The sequence below is a fragment of the Chaetura pelagica genome, unplaced genomic scaffold (assembly GCF_000747805.2).
Source record: "Chaetura pelagica isolate M959 unplaced genomic scaffold, ChaPel_1.0 scaffold31, whole genome shotgun sequence".
In the NCBI taxonomy this organism is placed as follows: domain Eukaryota; kingdom Metazoa; phylum Chordata; class Aves; order Apodiformes; family Apodidae; genus Chaetura; species Chaetura pelagica.
In genome coordinates this window covers 2,901,971-2,919,578 of record NW_009952481.1, presented here as the reverse complement: position 1 = coordinate 2,919,578, position 17,608 = coordinate 2,901,971, and the positions used below count along the sequence as shown (strand labels likewise).

Here is a 17,608-nt window from a genome sequence, read left to right as displayed (position 1 = left end):
CAGGTGTGGGCAAAGTCTCCCCCAGGAGCCGTCGCTCTCCCCCCTAGCATGGGATGGGCGAGTCCTGCCAGCGCGGTGCTTGCCCCCCGGCCGCCGGCATGAAGGAAGGAGCGGACTGGGGGTCCTGGGACGCGCCGCTGGGTTTCCTGGAGGGAGCCCAGATGAGCAACAGGAGCAACATGTCGTTCCTGCAGCTCTTGAAGAACATCAACCTGGAGCGAGCCGACGGGATGCAGGGGGACAGCTCCGACGTGGTGCGGATCGTCATCTCGCTGGTGTACTCCGTGGTGTGTGCCCTGGGGCTGGTGGGCAACCTGCTGGTGCTCTACCTGATGAAGAGCAAACAAGGCTGGAGAAAGTCCTCCATCAACCTCTTCGTGACCAGCCTGGCAGTGACTGACTTCCAGTTTGTGCTGACCTTGCCGTTCTGGGCGGTGGAGAACGCGCTGGACTTCCACTGGCTCTTCGGCAAGGCCATGTGTAAGATTGTGTCCTACGTGACAGCCATGAACATGTACGCCAGTGTCTTCTTCCTGCTATCCTGGCTTCCCTGCCCCACGCCATTTTTTCCACCACCGCCACCGTTTTCGATGACGTGCTCTGCCTCGTCAAGTTCCCCGAGGGCCGAGGCAGCAACGCCCAGTTCTGGCTGGGTCTGTACCACATCCAGAAGGTGCTGCTGGGCTTCGTGGTGCCGCTGGCCATCATCAGCCTCTGCTACTTGCTCCTGGTGCGCTACATCAGCGACAAACACGTCGGCAGCACCTGCAGCGGCCCCAGCACCAAGCGCCGCTCCAAAGTGACCAAGTCGGTTACCATTGTGGTGCTGTCTTTCTTCTTGTGCTGGCTACCTAACCAAGCGCTCACAACGTGGGGCATCCTCATCAAACTCAACGTGGTGCACTTCAGCACCGAGTACTTCCTCTCCCAAGTCTACCTCTTCCCCATCAGCGTGTGCCTGGCACACTCCAACAGCTGCCTCAACCCCATCCTCTACTGCCTGATGCGCAGGGAGTTCCGCAAGGCGCTGAAGAGCCTCCTCTGGAGGATCACCTCGCCTTCCCTCACCACCATGCGCCCTTTCACTGACACCACCAAGCCTGAGCAGGAGGAGCAGGCCCTGCACGCCTTGGTGCCCATCCACCCCGTCACTGCCTCCCCCCCTGCTGCCACCATCCAGCCAGAGGTGGCCTATTACCCCCCCGGGGTGGTGATGTACAGCAGCCGCCAGGACCTGCTGCCTGCCGGCTCCACGGAGCAGCGCTGCTGAGATGGGCAGGGGGCTCTGGGGGGGTGGGGCTGCGGGCTCTGTGCAAGTTGTGGCCGTGGGATCTTGAATGCCTGGTAGGGACAAGGGGGGGAGGGATGGGTAAAGGGAGGGCTTCTGTGTGGGAGATGCTCTTTTGGGGTTGTGTTTGTGCTTGGAAGCTTGCTAATGGGAATTGTTATGTTCAAAATGACTCCCCCCAGAGTGGAGAACAGGAGTAGGAGGAGGCAGTGATGGTGCACTGGAGATTGTGTTGTCTCTAGGAGGAGTGTTTTAGTGCTTATAGATGTTCTGGGGAAGAGGAACTGAGGAGGGTGATAAGATTCCATCCAGGGATGATGCAGGATGTTCAGGGCACTACAGGGAGGATAGGGGATAAATGGAGTGGAACAAGGCTGGGAGTCCTCAGCTGTGTCCCCCCAACATAGATGTACAAGCAGCAGGGGTCCAGCAGCACTCCCACCTCTGTGTGTGTGTATTTGTGACAGGAGCTGGGCTGCTTTCTCCCTGCTGTGTGGCATTGGAAGTGATGCCAGCCCAGCTGTGATCACTGCTCCCTGGGCTCCAACAAGAGTACAGGGATCAGGCAGCCTACATCCTATTTCATACCAGCTCTTGTGGGAACAGCCAGGACAAGTGGGTACAAGTCTTCTGCTTGTTCGGGCTTGGCCCCTTTCCCCCCTCCTAGGAATCCAGGAAAGAGAGGGGACAAGGAGGATTGTAGGCTCCCCTTTGGGTCTGTGCAAGATCTGCTCTTGCAGATTTCCCCCAACTCCTCTGCTGCTGCCAGGATACAGAGCAACCCAGAGAATCAAGGAGAAACTCAAGGACAGGACTTGCAGCTTCATGGAGAGTTGGAGAGTTGTGGCTTTGCTTGGCTTTGGAGGGGATGGTGTGACATCCCTCCCATCCCCCTGCCCCCAACATCATGTTTCCAGGTCTCTCCATCGGGAAGCTGAGGGAGGAAACCCACAGCCCCAGACCATGTGCAGCAAGGCAGGCATCTCTCTGCCAGGGCACTGAGGCTGCAGGCTTTGTTCTTGCTGCTCTCCAGACTGTGTTTCACCCCAGGAAATCAGCACAACTGTAAATACAAAATAAAAAGAGGGGAAAGAAGCAAATCGTAGCCACTCCAAGCCCCTCACTCTGGGATACTTCTGGGTTCAGCTAAACCTGAGCACAAAGGTTTTTGTTCTGCTAAAGTGTTTGTTAAGGGTCTGCACTGATACTTGCCAGTGTTTCAGTTAACTCCAGTTCAATTCCTCTGGTGTGAGCAGCCCCAGAGCCTGCAGTTCAGTGCTCTCACGCCCTGAAGAAGGGCAGGGACAATGCCTGTGCTCCCAGAGAAACATCTGGGAAAATGACTTGAGGTTGATCTGAAATGAACTTTCATGGGGATAAAAAAAAAAAAAAAAAAGTGCAATTTTAGCTGGGAAACTTTTTATGGGAAGGGTATGGATTTACCTTTTGAAAATATTCTCCATCGGGAAGCTGAGGGAGGAAACCCACAGCCCCAGACCATGTGCAGCAAGGCAGGCATCTCTCTGCCAGGGCACTGAGGCTGCAGGCTTTGTTCTTGCTGCTCTCCAGACTGTGTTTCACCCCAGGAAATCAGCACAACTGTAAATACAAAATAAAAAGAGGGGAAAGAAGCAAATCGTAGCCACTCCAAGCCCCTCACTCTGGGATACTTCTGGGTTCAGCTAAACCTGAGCACAAAGGTTTTTGTTCTGCTAAAGTGTTTGTTAAGGGTCTGCACTGATACTTGCCAGTGTTTCAGTTAACTCCAGTTCAATTCCTCTGGTGTGAGCAGCCCCAGAGCCTGCAGTTCAGTGCTCTCACGCCCTGAAGAAGGGCAGGGACAATGCCTGTGCTCCCAGAGAAACATCTGGGAAAATGACTTGAGGTTGATCTGAAATGAACTTTCATGGGGAAAAAAAAAAAAAAAAAAAAGTGCAATTTTAAGCTGTGAAACTTTTTATGGTAAGTGTATGTATTTACTTTTGAAAATATTTTTTAAATTATACAGAAAAATAATTTTAAAAGGAGAGGTCAAAACATTTCTTTTAAAAGATGAAAAAATACAACAGTTCTGGTTTTGTTGTCAAAACACGTGTTCATTAATTCCCAGTATTCCATATGGGATTAATATATAAATACCATATTAAAAACCCCTCTCTATTTCCAGCCCTTTCCCTTGCAGCCTAACTCCAACATCTGCCCAACTCAGTTAAAAAGAATTTCTGCAGAGGGTTGTTTGTCACCTCTAGGTATTGATATGGAGAAAACTTGCTGTTTCTGTCCATAGAAAATTGCACTGCTGTTAGTGGCAATTACATTTTGCAGACTCTGTTAGGTTTACTGTACATGTTGGTAAACTCTGTTGTAAAATTCTACTTCAGTCTGGAAGCTGCTGGTTCTGCTACTTTCATGGTGAAACTGTTGTTTTTCTATGGCAGAAGAGATTTCTACTAGAGTTTTGGGTGCTTGCTGACTGGAAAGATACAGATGCCTGGACAACAGCAGAAGTGAGCTGGCAGCTGATGGACATACTTACACAGATGCAAAGACTCTGAAGAAATCACACATATCCACAGAAGAACTTGAGCATCTAAGTACTGTACAGCTGCCCCTTTGAGTTCTTAAATCCTGACTTGGCTGCCAGTTGAAGTCTGTAGGTACTTAAAGTTTTTTTCTAGTAAAATTTTTTGTGCCTAGAAGTCTGCTCCTGAGCATGCCTAAATCTGCTTAAGTCTGTAGCATTTGTATCTGTGCTCCATGGGGATCTGCAATCAGGACTGGTTTCCGTGTGTACCCTAAGTGAGGGAGGCAGCTCTGCAGCCCGACACAGAACACCCTGTACCAAGCCACACTAAGTTAGAAGGGGCTGTAAACTTAATTTTTTTCCCCATATTCCTTTGTATCTATGTCTAGATATGCTTTTGCTGTCCCGTGTTCAGTGCATGTGCAGACTGTGCTCCTTCCTCTTCTCTTATGAAACCCTAAATATGTGGGCAGAGCTTTTCCCCATAGCCTAGGAGACTCAGATTCCCCTCTTCCCCACCTCTGGAGAATGACTGAGTCTCTGGGCTACTCCATGAATGTGCTCAAATCCTCTGGCTTGAAACAGTTCCCAGTTGCATGAGTTATTCACCGTTGTCAGATCATAGAGGGAAAGCATCCCTTGAACACAGCTTTGCAGGATAGTGGTTTGGGTGTGAATGCCAAAGAAGGAGTGCAAAGATTTTTTTCCTTGTAAATACAGAAGAGAAATTGGATCCAGGTCAGTATTCTAGGTCTCCCCTCCCCAAGAACAATGATTGACTTGCTCCCAGGTACTGGTTCAATTAGAGTTTCAGTATGCCATGCAAGAGCCTGAGAGCTTTCTAGACCTAGAAATCTAGCAGCCTAATGTGTCAAAGGATTTGCAAGACATGCACTTGGATCTTATGTTCTGGGAGAAAGCCACAACACCTGTGCTAGCAAATTAAGAAAGCTACACTGTTGTGTGAGAAAGGATTCCATGAACACTTAACTCCAGAGTTCACAGAAATCTAACCCTGTCTTTATAGACCAGGAGAAAGTACCTAAGTTAAGATGAGAGGATGAATCTCAAAACCAGACTCTCTTCTTAGTGCTTGCTTTTGAACAGCATCGTTTCTTGCTTGGTTTGCTGAAATTGTAATCTGTATCTTGATGCTTAAATGTACTTGTGCATTATATGAAAATCTATCCAGGTGTCTAAAGCATAACTATGAACTTCAGTAGGTAGCAAACTGCCTAAAAGACATCCTCTGCAGGGCTCAGGATGATAAAACCCATGTGCTTTTGTGAATGTTAATGTAGACATAATTTTATGCCAGCAAAACAACACAATAGAATATATGATAATGAGAACAACCCATAGTTAGACCAGAATACTAGCAAGATAACCTGCTTAGAGGAAGCCACATGTATTTGATTACTAAAGACATAAACCCCCTATTTTTGGCAAATCACCCAAACAGGAAAATACCTTGGATGTGTAAGGGCTGGACTATGGACTTAGAGGGCAGCTCTCTCTTAAAGTACTGAACTACCAGGTGTAGGTCATGAATCTGCTGTTTGAAAGAGGCATAGCCCATCCACAGTTGGCCAAACAGTGTAGGCCAGTCTGTCAGCTCGTGCTGTGCAGGTCAGTGTGAGTCCAGCATGGCCAGAGCCCTGCTCTGGATTTGCATGAGACAGAAATTTAGCTTCATGTGTGCTGCAAGTCCCAGCCATCAGTGCATGAAATCTGGACCCAGTGTTGCATGGGCAGAGGCACCAGCCTGGACACTGCAAGGAAGAGGCAAGGAGTATGCACACAGCATCAGGTCTGTGGCCCAAGCAGAGTCTTTCCAGCTCAGATAATGAGACTACACATCAATGATTAAAAACCCTACTGGCATATTTGAGGGGTTCCTAAGTGATAAGTACAGCATGCTTCAAAAACACTCCTGTTTCCTCCAAATGTTCATGTTGTTGTTTGTAACCATTGCCTTTTCATGAACTGAAATAAACACAACTGAAGGATACAAAACAATACTTACACAGTTCTTTAAGAGATTTTTGTGATGGGTCTCCTTCTGTTACAGATTCCTGGCAGGGACCAGGTAGAGAAGTGCACATTGCTACAGAATGATAGGGACCCAAAGGTGCAGGCTGACATCTAGTGTTAAACTGAAAGAACCTTTAAAGTCCAGATATTCTCATTAGGCACTGATTTTGATTGCCTAAGGACTTCTAAATATCTCTCCCCCTCAAATAACTAATCAAGCTCTTAATGTAATAACAATCCCCAATTGCATTTCCAGGTTTTCCTCTGAAATGCCTCTTCAGTAGAAATAGTGCTTCACTTTCTCTTCGAGTTACCCTGGCACTCACTTTAGCAGTAAATAAAATCCAGTCCCCTTCATTCGTGTTCATGACTGTCTGCTTTAAAACTCGATTATTCAATTGAGTGCCTGGGCAGAAGCTCTGATCTAATCGGTGTCCCTGAGCTTCAGCAGGCATAGATATGGGTGCAGCACAAGGACATTAGATGGGGAGTTTGGATCTCTGTTTCATCAGGAGGGTTATTTCCCTGCTGCCTCAAAAGAGAATTTTGATTAGTCCATTCAGAGGGGGTTATTGAAAATACCTTTTTATCATGATTAAGCAGCTATGAGAATCTCCTCCAGGCACATTCTCAGTGTCAGTCAGTGCACTGGCCACTGAGACAAAGTCTGCAAGAAAAGGCTGCAGAGCCAGTTATCTTGTTCTTTGCTGAAGTGTAGCTGGTACCATGCCTTAGATATGTTCCCTAGTTGCAGGGAATTGTTTTTCTTAGAACTGGTTCTTTCAACTCCTACACTTATTGTGCATGGCCTCAGAATCATGGCTGAGCAAACTGGCAAGAAAAAACCAAACATCTGGAGACAGAAACAATCTATTTAGTTGTGCAAATTGTTTTGAAACCTTGATCCACCTACCTGGGGAGGACCGCAGACTGCTCAGGGTGGGAAATAACAAGATTATTAAGGTAAGTCACCCTGATGCCAGCTCCCTCACTTTTCTGTTCCTTGGAACACTGAGCTACAGTTTTCCAAGGATCTGTGTTTTTCCTTGCACAAACCAACTGAATTAGTAAGCTCATTGCACAGTGTCAAATTAAACATCCAACACTGGTTTCTAGCATTGTTGTTCAATGAACCTTTGCACTTACATTCAGAATTCAGATCTGACTGTTGTCAGATATTGGATAAAACTGGAATCTTGCAAAAATACTTCTTTTTCTGGATAGTTGTGAAAAAGTCTTTGATCAGCTCAGACAAGAAGTCTGAAAATAAAGTAACTTCAGTTTTATTTTCAGGCCAAACTCTAAAAATGATATAATAAAGTTGCTATTTATTCATAGCTACCAACAAATAGCCCGGAGTTAAGATAATGGGAAAGATTGACCAAGCTGGTTACCTTCTGTGACGAGACAACTGGCTTGGTGGGTTACAGCAGAGCAGTGATGTTGTTGATCTGGACTTAAATAAGGTTTTTTTTGCTCTCTGCCGTGACATCCCCATAGACAAACCTAAAAAGACTGGACTAGGTATGTGTTAAGTGAGATGGACTGAAACTGGCTAAAATTACAGGCTTAGAGGGTTGTGGTTAATAGCACAAAGTCCAGAGATCAATTCTGAGGCCAGTCCTATTCAGCATCTTCATTAACAAGCTGAGTGATGGGACAGAGTGTATCCTCAGTGGATTTGGACATGATCATAAAGTGGGGAGCAGAGGTTGTGCCACCATTCAGAGGGTCCTCAATGGGCTGAAGAAACGGGCTGGCAGGAACCCCAGGCAGTTCAGCAAAGGGAAATGCCAGGTCCTGCACTTGTGGGCAGTTAACCCTCAGCACTGGGACAGGCTGGGGTGAATTGACTGGAAAGCAGCTTTTCAGAGAGGTACCTGGGGATCCTTCTGAATGAGGTGAACATGAGCCAGCAATGTGTCCTTGCAGCAAAGGCCAACAGCATCCTGGGCTGCATTAGGCAGAGTATTTCTAGCAGATCAACGGACATGGTCCTTCCCCTCTGCTCAGGCTGATGAGGCCACAATTGGAATGCTGTGGCCAGTTTTGGTCTCCCTAGTATAGATTAACTTAATAGAGAGTCTCCAGTGTAATGGAGGGTTTGTAGCATCTGCCATGTGAGGAGAGGCTGACAAAGCTGGGGTTGTTCAGTATGGAGCTCAGGGGAACTTAGCAATGTGTGCAAATATCTGATGGTGGGGAGGCTTAAAGAAGATGGAATCAGGCTCCTATCAGAGTTGTCCAGGCAAGAAACATACTGAAATTCAATACATTTCATTTTAACATAGTAAAAAACACTTTTTTATGGTGTGATCGAGCACTGGCCCAGAAATGGTGACTTGAAAAGAAAAACAAATAATTTGCAATACATTTGCAGTTTATGGTGATCTGCCACCCATGCAACTCCAGGCTAGTGCTCCCAGCATTTAACAAAAGGCATCTGTGCCAGTTTCCCTTCCTTCATGCTACTCCTTAGACCCCAGAGTTCTGCTATTTTTCCCTGTCCTCCTCAGCATCTAATGAGCAAAGAGGCCCTCAAAACAGATGTCAAAGAGCCTGGTGCTGCCTGTTGTCCCCCATGTGCTGTGACCACTGTCCCTGTCTCCCAATGCAACAAAAACTCATCTGCCCAACAACTGGGGGAGCCCTGCACTTCAGGACTGACCCTTGGCATTGGCACTGAAGGTGTTGAAGGTTGGATTCTGCCACGAACTGGATGCTGAGGGTGTCGTCTGCACATGAAAAAGGAGAGCTGGACCGCAGCAGTGCATCACTACAAGGAAACTTCAGGGTCAGACAGAAGAGAGAGGGGTCACTATTGAAGCAAGGAAAGGCAGCTCCCAGGCGCTGGAGAAGTGCTGTAATGTCATTGAACACCGGGGGGCAACCAAGCACCCGGCCTTCGGGAAGGAAGCGCTCGCTCCTTGGGAGGACAGCAGCCCCGTTCTCGCTCCTCCTCGAAGCCTTTGATAAGCACCCTTTCAAAAAGCGGTGCATTTTTTTTTACCAAAGGTCACAGATCTCTGTCCTTGAAAATAGCAGGCAGGATCTGCATATTGCAGTCTCCCGTGCAATCCACAGTGAAAAGCACGGAATTTTTATTTTACTTTTTTTTTTTTTTTTTTTTCCCACAACTGCTGGTACTGACCTGGAACAACACAGGGCAATACTCCATGGTTTGATGTCTCTGCATGATGTGAAGTCATTAGTTTCAATACACAGATAAAATATTAATACATGGGGTGGTAAAAAGTTAATTTCCAAGAAGAAACTTTATAAAATTCAACTGATTAACACACATGGCATACCTAAAGGAACAACGTATGAAGCTGAATAAAACATTGAAGGCACCAGAATTACAAATGACTGGTCCAGGCTTTTCACAGTTTAGTCTTGGAAAAGGGCCCCTAACACTTCCTGACTAAATAAACAAAGAAAGAGCAGTGAGAAAATGAGAAAGAAGTGATGGAAACTTGTAGGGTAAAGTTTTATTTTATAGATATCTTTTTATATATTTATCATGGAAAAAAAAAAAAAAAAAAAAAAGGTGAAAACCCTTTTCTTCCCTGAAACAATCCCTCTACAGTTAAGAAATATCAAATGTCATCATTGCCACATCTCTGACTTCTCCCTATCTTTTGATGTGCTGCAGGGCCTGGTACCAGTTCATGGTACTCACACCATCTGTGAGTTCTGCCAAGGCAAAGACATTCGTGATTCACCTCGACTTGTTTATCAGCAAGAAAAGTTTCTCCCATCAAACATGTGAGTTGCTTGTTTTCAAGGTAGTGAAAAGAAACTTAATGAGATCTTGTGAAAGATTGAATTACCATGGGAAAAAAGCCCCAAATATGACTTTACCAATATGGCAGGCCCTCTAAACAGGAGAAGAAAAACTTCCTTGGAGCGTTTTCTTGCGTGACATGCCTGCTTGTTAAATGCAAAGAGTGGCAGGCCTTTGTGTCAGAAAGACAAAGTGCCAGGAAGAAGAGGTGATGGACTTGTTCCCTGCCTTGGTTCCATTCAGCCATAACTAGTTCTGTTAAACTGGGAGGGAGGAGGGGTTGGTTAACTCAAGATATCTCATCTTCGTGTAAATATATCATTTGCGTAAACGTGATATATAGATCTTTATTTACTTGATTTATGTATCTGGAAATAACAAGAGGTAAAAAATATCAGAAATATCATAGCTAGGGTACTCCTAACTTTGAACCTCATATCTTTGCAAGAAAAGTTAATATTAAGTACAATAACTGACCACATTGATAACTCAAATTCTGAACTCATGTAAAAGGACAGAAAATGTGGGACTTGTTAAATTAGTAAAGTTTCTTCAATACATTTTTAACATTTTAGCATTTGTATTGCTGAAAGAAATATTTATTTTATCCTTTCTAGTGAATTAGTAACATTTTTATTTTTTTAAAGTAACACCTGAAATGCATTTTCAGCCTTCAGAATGAGCACCATCACACTTCTGTTTTAAACATTCTTTTTCCAATTGTACGTATTTTATTTGCCTGCTTCCTATTTTTGATGAAGACCCATTAAGAGAGACATTACTCTGAGGTCTAAGAAAAAAATATAGGATGTTTTTTATAGAGAGATTTCCCGAGACAAGTTGATTCTATTGTGTTCTGTGTTCTGTAGCACGTGATGAATTTTAAAAGGAAATATCAGAGAAAGATGCTAATGTGAGCTCCTGGAATCACTGAATACATTTATAGAAAAAAACAACAACAAACAAACAAACAAACAAACCAACAAAAAACCCTTGATCTACATGACCATCACATCTCTCTGTGGGTTCACAGCTGATACACTGCTACAGATCTACAGTCATTCTGTGGGTGGTTCAGTGCCAGTTTTCTCTTTATATAACAGAGCAGAGATAGCACTGACCGTTCAAATTTGAATGTTCTGATGGCATTAAACCTCAAAGAAAATATTGACAAAGATATAGGTAAACATTGCAAAGTTCCTTTCCCAGACTCACACTGAATCTGAGCCTTATGTCCTCAGCTCCCAGAGCAAGGGTTTACATGGTACTTCAGATCCTGCAGTCCTATAAAACCAGATCATCTCCTCCTTTCTCTATTCTTATGGCTTCACAGAAGCTTTGCTCTTCCCTTAAATTTTTTTCTTCCCAGGAGATACTGAGCTAATGGAAGTTAGTGAGTTAGTGAGCAAATTGAGAAGACAATCAACCATAATTTTCTGGCCTTCTCCTGTTTCTCCTGGTTGAGACCCTTGTGCTCCAAGCACATCTCAGCACCTACAAAATGTTTCAAGCAGTGTCTGGGGGCTCAGGCTTCCAAGGTTTTCTCTCCCATGGGTGCGCCATGAGCAGGATTTGTGAAGACCCACAAAATGAAAGAAATCATAAAACATGGCTTTTTCATAAGGCAAAATGAGGGAGGTGTGGAGGTCTGCCATGCACTGAGCTGTGTTTTGGGCCTGCAGTGGAGACACAATGATCAACTGGAAAAGGTAGCTGAGGTTGCCATGGGATTGTTATAAATATTAAGATTTTGCATAAGGGAAATTGTTTTTCTTTATAATAAATTATTCTGCTCTTGAAAAAAGGATTAAGTTGGTTAATCTCTGCAGAGGCACCTTATGCTCAAGCCTAACCATTTATACGTAGTGTTGGCAGTTTCTATCATGCAGAGCTTCTAAGAGCTGATAAACTCAACAGTGCATTTGACTGAACAGTGCTGATTATACATGTGCAAAGTTAGAAAAAAAAAAATCCAAAACCAAACACCATACCTGGCAACAGTGTCTCTGTGTCACTGTTAATTAGCAGGACTGCATTAGCAGATGGCTTCTTGTGGCTTATCATACAACACAGCAAATGGATATGACAGTTTTCAGAACAGAGGAAGCACAGAATAAATATAGTATATCACTTTCACAAACACAGGATTTTCAAAATTCTGGCAATACAAAAATAAGAATGAAGCTTCATATGCCATTAAATACAAATAACTGGACTTAAGTATTTACTGTACAATAATTCCTGATAATGTTTTGCAGAACTGAATTTATTTACAATATTCTGTAAAGAGCAAAAACCATTTCACTCAAAGGTAGATGCACGAACGAAAATAGAGGAAAGAGATGCTACTTTAAGGTAAATACTTATATCCAATGTCAAGATTTAAGTGGCTTACGACCATTCATAAAATTCTTATTTTGGCCAAATATTTTTGCAATTACAGCAGCAAAGTGAAGAGGTGGTTTTTTAAGACGGAAGAAGTGGCAGCTGTTTCCCATAGATGGACTGTTTAGGTGCCTACACATGGATTTGCAGAGCAGCCTTAGGCAGAATTTCATTACAAGCTCAGTCAGTACTTTCATTGCATTTATACAGAAGCAGTAGGATACAGTATAAAATAATTACTTTACAGTTACGATTTTAAACAATAGGCTTGAATCTTTTTTTCTATTCTAATAGGTTTTCACACACAAATATGCTTTTGACAGTAGCTGAGAATTAATTGATCCCCTTTAACAGAGCATGCCCACAAGGGCTACTCCTAATCACGACACAATTGCACCCTGCCTGGCCTCAGACACCTGTTAGATCTTCTGCAGATTTTGACTACTAGAGGCAATAGGTCCAGACTTAAGATACTTGAAAGACAAGGTAAGTAGCAATTTTCTTCCTAACTCTATCCATTTTTATTTTTTTACTCCTTCAGTTTATCATATACTTCTTCTATTAAATTCCATACATTGGTCATGAGGAGTTTCTTAATGTCTCCTCATGCAGGGCATTGAGACAGCACAGGCGTACACACCCTGTCATGTGTCACAACGTGTTAATACACTGAGGCCAGCAGTAATGAAGTAGTAAAGCAGCCAAAATGCAGAAGCTTTTGGTCTGAGGCATTAGGCAACCAACTTTATCAAGTCCCCGTTTTGTAAAGCTCTGGAATCGCAACCGCTCCGAGGAGGTGAGGGAGGAGGATGTGCCAGCAGTGTTAGCACAGCAGCACCACCAGTGCTACTGACCCAGACACAAAACACTCCCCTGGGGAGAGTTCTTCCAGTTGCCTCACACAGTCCTACTCCACGTACCGAACGCAAAAGGCGACGAAGCAGCAGCCGATCAGCGCCACCATGGAGGCCGAAATCACGGTGACCACGCTGCCCGCCACGCTGACCAGCAGCCCCAGGCCCACGCCCAGGATGATCTGGGCCAGCTGGACCATGCAGGTGAGGGCAGCGCAGTCAATGCCCTTCCCTCGCTCGTGGTCTCCAGATTGTTCCCAATCCTGCAGCTTCAGGCTCTGCGAATAAGCACAAAATGAAACCCCAGTGAAATGAGAGAGCCCTGACAACCTGCAGCTCTCAGTCAATGTGCTGACACCACCCCCAGGGGCAGCACGACAGGCCAAGAGCTTTCTGCTTCCTTCCTGGTTTTTTTTCTGCTTGTCCCACAGAGGTTACAGAACTCAAACACATATTGTACAAGTGATAATGAGTTTCCAAGTTACCCTCAAATTGTCCCATTTCTCTCATTTCATCATAGAGTTTTTTCCTCTATGCCATTTCTCAAGGAAAGAATTGAAACTCAATCAGAAAATTAAGCTGTTTCCTTGAAGTTCAAGCCTTTACGAGCTCTGGGAACCTGAGATTTCACAGTACAGGACACCTGATCATGCACAGTTTAGCTCAAACTCTCATGGATGAAGGAGAGCCTCAAAGCAACATTAAGATGAGTCTGTGTCCCACACATAATCATAATTCATATTTCATAATTCAGATCATAATTCATTATGATGGAGCACTAAGCTGTGACATTATATTTCAAAGCACATACAGGAGTTCAGTACTGAAATCTAAATTTAAAGCTTTTATTGCTGGGGAAAAAAGATAAATCTGGAAAGAAATATCCAGACTAGGATTTCTGCATTGCAGAAAACCATTATTAACTACTGATTACCTGCATATCTGCTATGGCATACAGAGCAAAAGGCTTCCTTTTTTATATACAAGCCTCTCACATATGAGCACCCTGTGAGGGTTGTTGATGACTGGAACAGGTTGACCTGAGAGGTTGTGGAGTCTCCATCCTTGGAAATACTCAAACCAGACTGGACATGACCCTGGGCAATCTGCGCCAGGTGGCCCTGCTTGAGTAGAGGGGTTGGACTACATGATCTCTAGACATCTCTTCTAACTTCAGCTGTTCTGTGACTCCTTCTAGGAAGGAACTGTTCTGTTTCGTTGGGAAATTGAGTGAGACTTTACATATTTATAGTTCTTCTTGCATTGGCTATTGAATGTAGAGGATTGTACTGTAACAAACAAAAGGTTTCCATGCTGTCAGCTAGCTGTGCTGCTGTCTTCTGGTATCCAGATGCTCTCAGCCATTAAGATATTTTTTGCTTTTCACAAGAGCTATGACATTGCCTTTGAGTTGTTACCTCACTAAGGTCAAAAGTACTGGAGACAGTCTCTTCCTAATCCAGCAGACAAAATTGAATTTGGGACCTAGGGAACAGCAGCATGGAACAGAAATTGACATGGCAACATTTTTGGTAGAATGCACAGTGAGGAAAAATGTCTGCTCTTTATTCTGAAATAATACAGCCCTTTTATCTGAAGTACTTCCAATTTTAGACACAATTTTTTTTTAAACTGTATCTAATTTTTGGGATGTGCCCAATGTTCCTGTGTGTCAGTAGTTCTCACCACAATTATATGAATGTGTAAATGAATGCAATCTTGCACTTTGTGTTTCCTTTTTGTTTTTTCCATCTTCTACAATATAGAAGATTTTATACAAACCTAATTTTGTTAATACCAGATCTAACATGGAATTATATAACATTGAACATTTGGCATACAAAGTACCATGCACCTAAGAAGAAACAATTGCTTGTCTTACAAGTAACATTTTAACCCATTAGCCTTTGAAAGTCCATGCACACTTCTGCCTATTTTATTTAATTTCTGTCTTCAAACAGCTCTAAATCAGAGCTAGACTAAACTTTAGCCTTTAATCCCTCTCTCTGAGCTGGCTGGCCTGAGGTTAGGATTGTGATCTCACCCTAAACTGTGTTCATTTCCTGTCCTTTTTATGTCTTTCTAAAACTTTTAATCATGATCATTCCCTGTTGGAAGGAAGAGATAAGTTAACAAAAAAAAAATAATGAAAATCAGATCTGTGAAATATTTAACATCATTGAAACATCCTCCTAGGATTCAAAAGAATAATTAAGAGAGCTTTTGTATTCATCCTTGAGATGGTGATGCTTAAAATTTGTACAGAACAGTAGAACATGTTCTCAAGGACATGATCTATCCCTGTGCTGATCTTCTGTGTTGATTTTCAACAGGTCAGCATTTCCTTTATTAGTTTCTTCAAATATCCCCAGATTTAACGAGAACTTTTCCTAAGTCCTCCCAGTTCTCCTTAATCCTTCTTGTTTCCAGCTCTCTCACTAACATAAGAGACTTGAGAGAACTTTTCCATTATAGAGCTCAACGTTTTACAAGACATGAAGATCCTGCTGTGCCCTGTAACACGATATAAGGAAAGAATGCTTTTTCAGATTTTCCTTGGAAACAGCATTTCATGCTGTGGATGACCAAAAGCCAACCCCAGACATTTAGAGAGACAATGAGTATGTGGTATATAATTTAATAGTTAACTCTATAAAACTACTTTAATTTTGTAACTTCATTAGCTAACAGTTTTTGTAACACTTTGCAGTTAACTGAAACTTCTGCCACTCTTTACAGTCTGGGTATTAGCTTTAGGAACTCATAAGTCAAGTCCTCAGCTACTGCAGCCAAAAGGAAGGATATAAAGAAGGCAGCACTTGAAGGGAACATGAAGTGGAGCCCAGTTACCTGCTTACTGCCTGAACACATACTGTGATTGGCTTTGCTTCCATTGTAATGAGAAATAATTGTCTCACTGCCGGGCTTTTTGGAGAGATTGGAGCTGGGACTGGGCTCTCGCTGTCAAAAACTTTCACTTGCAACATGTGTCCTCATAAACAGCTTGAAAAGCAAAATAAAAGCTGCTCACCAGTTCTATCTGGTTTTCTCCCAAAATAGACTAAACAGACCCAGACATATATAAACTTACCCTTCCTTAGGCATTGAACTCACCTCTTCTTCCCTGTGATACTGTGCAATGAGGTGGAATGGCACTGTGTAGAGCGTGCTGGACATGACACCAAAGAGGGAACACAGAGCCAGAGTGGAGTAGACATTGGGAAACAAGCCAATTAATCCAGTGCCCAGTCCAAAAAGTAGGTATCCAGTGAAATAAAGTCCCTTTAATCCTACATATGGCAGAATGATCTTCTGCAGGTCTGTGAAAAGAAAGTGAGAATGATGATAAGACTAAAATGAAACAGGTCCCATTTCACCAGGGAGCTCCATTCAGGGCTTTTATTTGGTAAAATGCAATGAAGGATATAATCTTACTGCTTTTGGAAGTTGCCCCAAATTATTGTACATATGAACTTGCCAAAGAATACTTGTTTTCTCTGGAGATAGTCTTATTCTGGCATAGCCAGAAAAGAAATAGTTAACAACCATTCTGGAAGAACTGCCCTCAGTGACAACCTCAGACATTTCCGTTGTTTGATTATAATTAGGACATTTGGCATCAACCTCTGTCTGAGCTGAGAAGGGGCTACAGAAATGCCTCTACTTCAGCTCCAAAGAAGTTTTCCCTAAGCCTCTTTTAGACTCCCAGTTCAGCCTTCAGTTCAGCCCTGCTCATTTGAGTCTTCAGATGGCACGTAGTTTCTTTAATTCTTGGTAAGAGCTACGGTGAAATCTGAGGAACTGTGTAGCATATTTACACGTAATTAAGGCGAGAAAGGTTCATGCTTTTGGCAAGAACTTCTACTGCATTTTGCAAGATTTATTTTAAGAGGAATGCAGATAGGGAGAGGGTATCAGAGGGACCTTCAAGAACATACAGCTACAGCACTGTTAGGTGAAAGAGCATCTCAGAATAATGCCCATGGCATCCATTTTAGTCTGGCTTTTAACTTCAGGATGATTATCAGTGTTCAGGGTCAGTTCACATGCAGAACAATGCCTTACTCTCAAAGTTACCCCTCATTATGTGGTCAGAAACTCTTCATGTTAAGATACAAGTTTCTAAAAATACTGAAAATGTAACATCTCTTAAAGTTTTAATACGGAAAAAAACCCAAACAGTTAATTTGGCATCATTTTATTTATTTTTTAAATGGCAAATAGTGAACAGTTTAAACACTGTTTCAAAATGCAGTATTGGAGTACCTTCCTGGGTACTTACAAGAATAGACTGATGAAGAAATTGCATTGATGCAGAGCCCCCAGCATCCCATCTCTACTCCTGTTCTGTAGGTAAGGTAAAGTGTGGAGTTACGAGGTGCATAAGGACTGCCCTGGTATACAACCTGAAAGAGATGACAGAGATCACAGAAGCCAAGGACAGACTGCATGTACATAAAGCTCCTTTTTATGGAAACAAGGCACCCTCATCCCTGGCAGGAGTGATACTTAGCACCCAAGAAATCTGTTAAGCAGTGCCCTGACCATCCCTTCAGAGTTCTCCTTGTTTCACACTCATTGCTCCCAGATTCTCACATCCCAAGCTCCTCCTTATTTATTACCCTCTGCCTTTTCCTAGCCACTATACATTGACTCATTTGCACTTTTTCTGTGTGGTGTTTGATTTCCCATTCTCCTTCCTTCTCTACTTCCGCCTTCTTGCTTTAGCCTTTCTT

At 43.5% G+C, this 17,608-nt stretch overlaps 2 protein-coding genes across 2 annotated transcripts in view; one reads left to right on the top strand and one right to left on the bottom strand.

Annotated features, from left to right (window-relative positions):
* The first annotated feature begins 98 nt into the window (after positions 1 to 98).
* Positions 99 to 1,270, top strand: RXFP3 (relaxin/insulin-like family peptide receptor 3). The gene is given in 2 exon segments (XM_010008765.1): positions 99 to 534; positions 537 to 1,270. Coding segments are annotated over 2 exon segments (1,170 nt in total).
* Positions 1,271 to 12,925: 11,655 nt separating this feature from the next.
* Positions 12,926 to 17,608, bottom strand: part of SLC45A2 (solute carrier family 45, member 2) — a 14,511-nt gene continuing 9,828 nt past the window's right edge. Inside the window, exons 5-7 of the mRNA XM_010008738.1 lie at positions 17,155 to 17,278; positions 15,987 to 16,192; positions 12,926 to 13,150 (exon numbers count right to left, since the gene is read on the bottom strand). Coding sequence (XP_010007040.1) covers positions 12,926 to 13,150; positions 15,987 to 16,192; positions 17,155 to 17,278 — 555 coding nt within the window. The remainder of the gene's footprint in view (positions 13,151 to 15,986; positions 16,193 to 17,154; positions 17,279 to 17,608) is intronic.